The sequence below is a fragment of the Liolophura sinensis genome, chromosome 6 (assembly GCF_032854445.1).
Source record: "Liolophura sinensis isolate JHLJ2023 chromosome 6, CUHK_Ljap_v2, whole genome shotgun sequence".
In the NCBI taxonomy this organism is placed as follows: domain Eukaryota; kingdom Metazoa; phylum Mollusca; class Polyplacophora; order Chitonida; family Chitonidae; genus Liolophura; species Liolophura sinensis.
Window position 1 is genome coordinate 11,831,322 of NC_088300.1, and position 3,823 is coordinate 11,835,144.

General features: G+C 38.6%; 1 protein-coding gene across 1 annotated transcript; it reads left to right on the plus strand.

Moving 5' to 3' along the window:
* Positions 1-721: 721 nt before the first annotated feature.
* On the plus strand, positions 722-3,605 carry LOC135466898 (uncharacterized). Its single transcript, XM_064744650.1, has 3 exons — positions 722-862; positions 1,613-1,721; positions 2,607-3,605. The coding sequence occupies exons 1-3, from the start codon at positions 722-724 to the stop codon at positions 2,687-2,689; spliced, it is 333 nt and encodes a 110-aa protein (XP_064600720.1). The 3' UTR covers positions 2,690-3,605.
* Positions 3,606-3,823: the final 218 nt, after the last annotated feature.

Here is a 3,823-nt window from a genome sequence, read left to right on the forward strand (position 1 = left end):
AGATGCTGTGGCTGCCATATCGGTTGTTGATTGCAAACGACTTGTGTTGGACCCATTAAGTCGGGGCTCTGACTTAATTTAGCTGTATATATATATATATATATATATATATATATATATATATATATATATATATATATATATATATAAAAAATTAAATTCATGATAGACCTACATTCACCATATGGTCCTACAAATAATCAAAATTTTCGCTGTAAGTCTGCATGGCGTTCAGTTTTCTTCAACCTTAAGTGAAAGAATGGCTAAATCCCTCTCATAGAGCCCCTTCCAGCTCCACCACCCTCTCGGCCCAATCCGGAGCCATACGCACTTGGAACTGACCAGCAGAGCAAAATAATATACTACAGTATATTGTGCCCTAGGGTATTAGAGGTTTTCATGATATCCGAGGGCACAATGTATTGTAGTACCGGTGTCTTATTTTACTCTCTTGGTCGGTTCCAAGTGCCTGTGCTCTGATTATGCTGCAATTTTCTCTTTATTTTCATCGATACCGGTACAAAATTTAAATAAATTTTGAAAGCATTTTTGAAATTAGCATCTTTCAAGCATTCAGCATAAACATACAGGCGTGGTGGGCCTATATACGTGCTTATTTGAGCAATATTTTGGCCCACGCAAGGCAAAATGCAAGTTTGCTTCTCTTAAATGTGGAACTCTTCAGTAACGAAGGTGAGATTGTTCTAATGAGCTGTGGAGCATGGCAGGGTGGCAGGGAAACGAAAGCCGACCGACGACTCTAAAACACCTTGCTCTCGAAGTTCTGCGAGCGGATGCGGAAATAAACGCTACGAAAAGCAGCATACAACGGCTTGCATCTGATGTACAAGAGCTTTCGCTGGTAAATATACCACAAGCTGTGAGGCCTACCGTGTACGGGGATAGTCAATCTCTGAGACATCCGACAGTCCGTCATTCATAGTCTTTGCATGCTTAGGTGAGGAGTGTGGCAATTCTCACCGTGAGTTGAGGTGTGAAACAACCCCAACTGTGTCGGAATGACGGCAAGAAACATTTACCCCTGTTCACCCCCGATAACCTGCTCTTAGGTTGGCCTAATCCTAGTCCATCAAGATGAACTCAATGTGCTATTATAAAATTCTGAGTCCATCCCCGCCTCTCAAAAAAATCGTTGCAGATTTCTGAACGCTGTCTACCCAAACTGTACTAAAAATACAAGTTTGTTTTATGCCTTTCTGGGTTGGATTAAGAGGGTTGAAATGGTAAAAATGGTTTGACAGTATTCATGTCAGTCCATTTCACACCTGCACTCTGTAACTAAGGAGAAGCTCTCTGGGGATAAGTAGCCCTGGACGATTGTTTGTGTTTTTGTGTGTCGACTGGCGCTCGCATAGTCATGGCTTGGTCTCATTCACCTCAGTAGTGTACTTAGTAAACTTTCTGGAAACAAGTGATTACTACCCTACCTGCCCTGACCAATTACTCCTGTCAAATGCTAAAGGGTTGTAGACCAGTAACCAGTATGCAACCTGTGAGATATATACAGGCTGCAAATGTCTGCTAAAACTGGCCTCTGTATATCCTGTCGTCAATGGGCAGTCAAGTACAGACTGTCATTAATGTATTTCAGAAAAATGAGGAGGATCGTGTGAACAGACTATGGTGTTGCCATGGCAACCCCAGATCCGAGGCATGGAGGATGGCTGAGAAGTTGAGGTATAACCCTGACCTCCTCTCAGGTAAGTAAACGTAAAACAAATCGTGCAACATAGTGATTGAAGACCAGAGCAGCTCCAACAGTGTGATAGTTGGCTTAAGGTTTTATTCTAACTGACTGTAAATTTATGCCTAACTGGTAGCAATTTACAGGCTCGATGGCACCATGGCCCAATCAGAATTAAAACTTTTGCAATGATTTGCAATATATGAGACATCATTGGTCTAGATTGGCTTAAGATGATGTATAGTCATCACATTTTAATATACAAACACATTAAAACAATACCAAGGGACCAGGCTTCGGGGAAGCTGAGTCTGTCCAGATGCCTGTAAGTTCTTATCTTTGCTCATAATGGCACCATGGATATACTGATACACTGTAGTGGGATAAAATTATGTGACATTTACCAGAAATGTAAAGCTTTTCCCTGGTGGAAATGATAACCTACAAGAAGTGTTACAAAAAATTGATTTACTGTGTTTTGTAAAAGTTGCTCCAGCCCTATAGGGCCACTTAGGAGTTTTTTGTGATGTTTGAGTAAGTTCTTATCTGAAAAACTTAAGTGTTGACATGACAAGTGTCATGCCAAGGCCTTTAGGTGCTCTCTGAAAATGCATGTTTCCATACTATTTTATTTATTTTTTTGATTGATGTTTTATGCTGTCCTCAAGAATTTTTCACTTATCTGACAGCAGCCAGCATTATGATGCTAGGAAACTGGACAGAGGGAAACCCACAACCATTTTTACACACTAAACATTAGGTGAAATACAGTATATGTAAACACAAGTGTAGGCTTATGTGTTCCTGTTATTATGCACGACCTGTTATTCTCAAGTACGATACATATGCTACTGTGGTGTACAGCTATAATCATTTGTCCATCATTATTCCTCTTTTCCAGATGTGATCAGCTCCCTGAATGAGAAGTTAAAACAATGCAGAATGGAGACTAGTCAGCTCAGACAAAAGTGTAATCCTGGATGAAGGATATTTGCATAAAGTATTTTATTACTAACATCATAATTGAAAGCCAGCTGACATGTCATACATTGTGGTATACAAATAATTTCTGGTGAGAATATTTTGCATAGATGTGAATGCGTGTGAATCGGTTTGGGTTGTACTTCACATTCAGACCCATCATTCAGTTTCCTTATTTTTTACCGATTAAATCAAATGAAAATCGTATATTTACTTCATCAGAAAATCAGTTGTTTATCTAATAAGTGAAATAAATAATTAATAATTAAAGATATTTAATATGGAGCTCATTGATTGAATCCCCCTGCTTTTTTTCTTAATATTATTCATTCTACTCCAGAAAAGTTTGATAAGCACCAGATAGATAATTCAGATGTTGTGAACAACTGGTTTTTAAACAGTTCATAAAACCTTTGAAAGCTAAATTTCATACATGTATCTACCTCATCATGACTTGATATTGTGATACGTATAAAGTATGTATATTAATGGTTTAACCTGCAGTCTTTTTTTTAAGATTTGTTGGACCTACAAAAACGTGAAAACAGTTTACATTGTAACCGTGGAATACATTTGTAAATGAGTGTAAATGAATTGTGCTATCAGAAACATGCATTTGTAATTTTTATTTTCACCTGAGTATATCTCTTGAAATAAGAAGTTAAGCAAGTGTACAAGTGTTGCTTTGTATTGTGTAATACTCAACATTTTCAGCATGCTAAACAAAATGAGATTTTGGGTTTAACTTTAAAAACAGTGTTGGTAAAAAAATTCATTTTACTACTCTAGGATGGGTAGTGAGATAGTAGGGCTAAATTTGCTCCCCATCAGCTTAGACTGCCTCAGCTCAGGTCACTGAAACCAGTGAGGTCGCTGGTTCAAATCTAGCTTGTGCAGATTTGGCGGCAGCCTTAAATCAGCATGTGTCTGCCAGCAACCTGCGGATGGTTGTGGGTTTCCCCAGAGCTGTGCTCGGTTTCCATCCACCATAATGCTGGCCGCCGTCGTATAAGTGAAATATTCTTGAGTACGGCGTAAAACACCAATCAAAAAAAAAATTAAAATAAAATAAATCAGCATGTTGGTGAGGTGACTTTTGAGGTGTGGTGGTTCTTTTGCCATCCATAAACATTACTG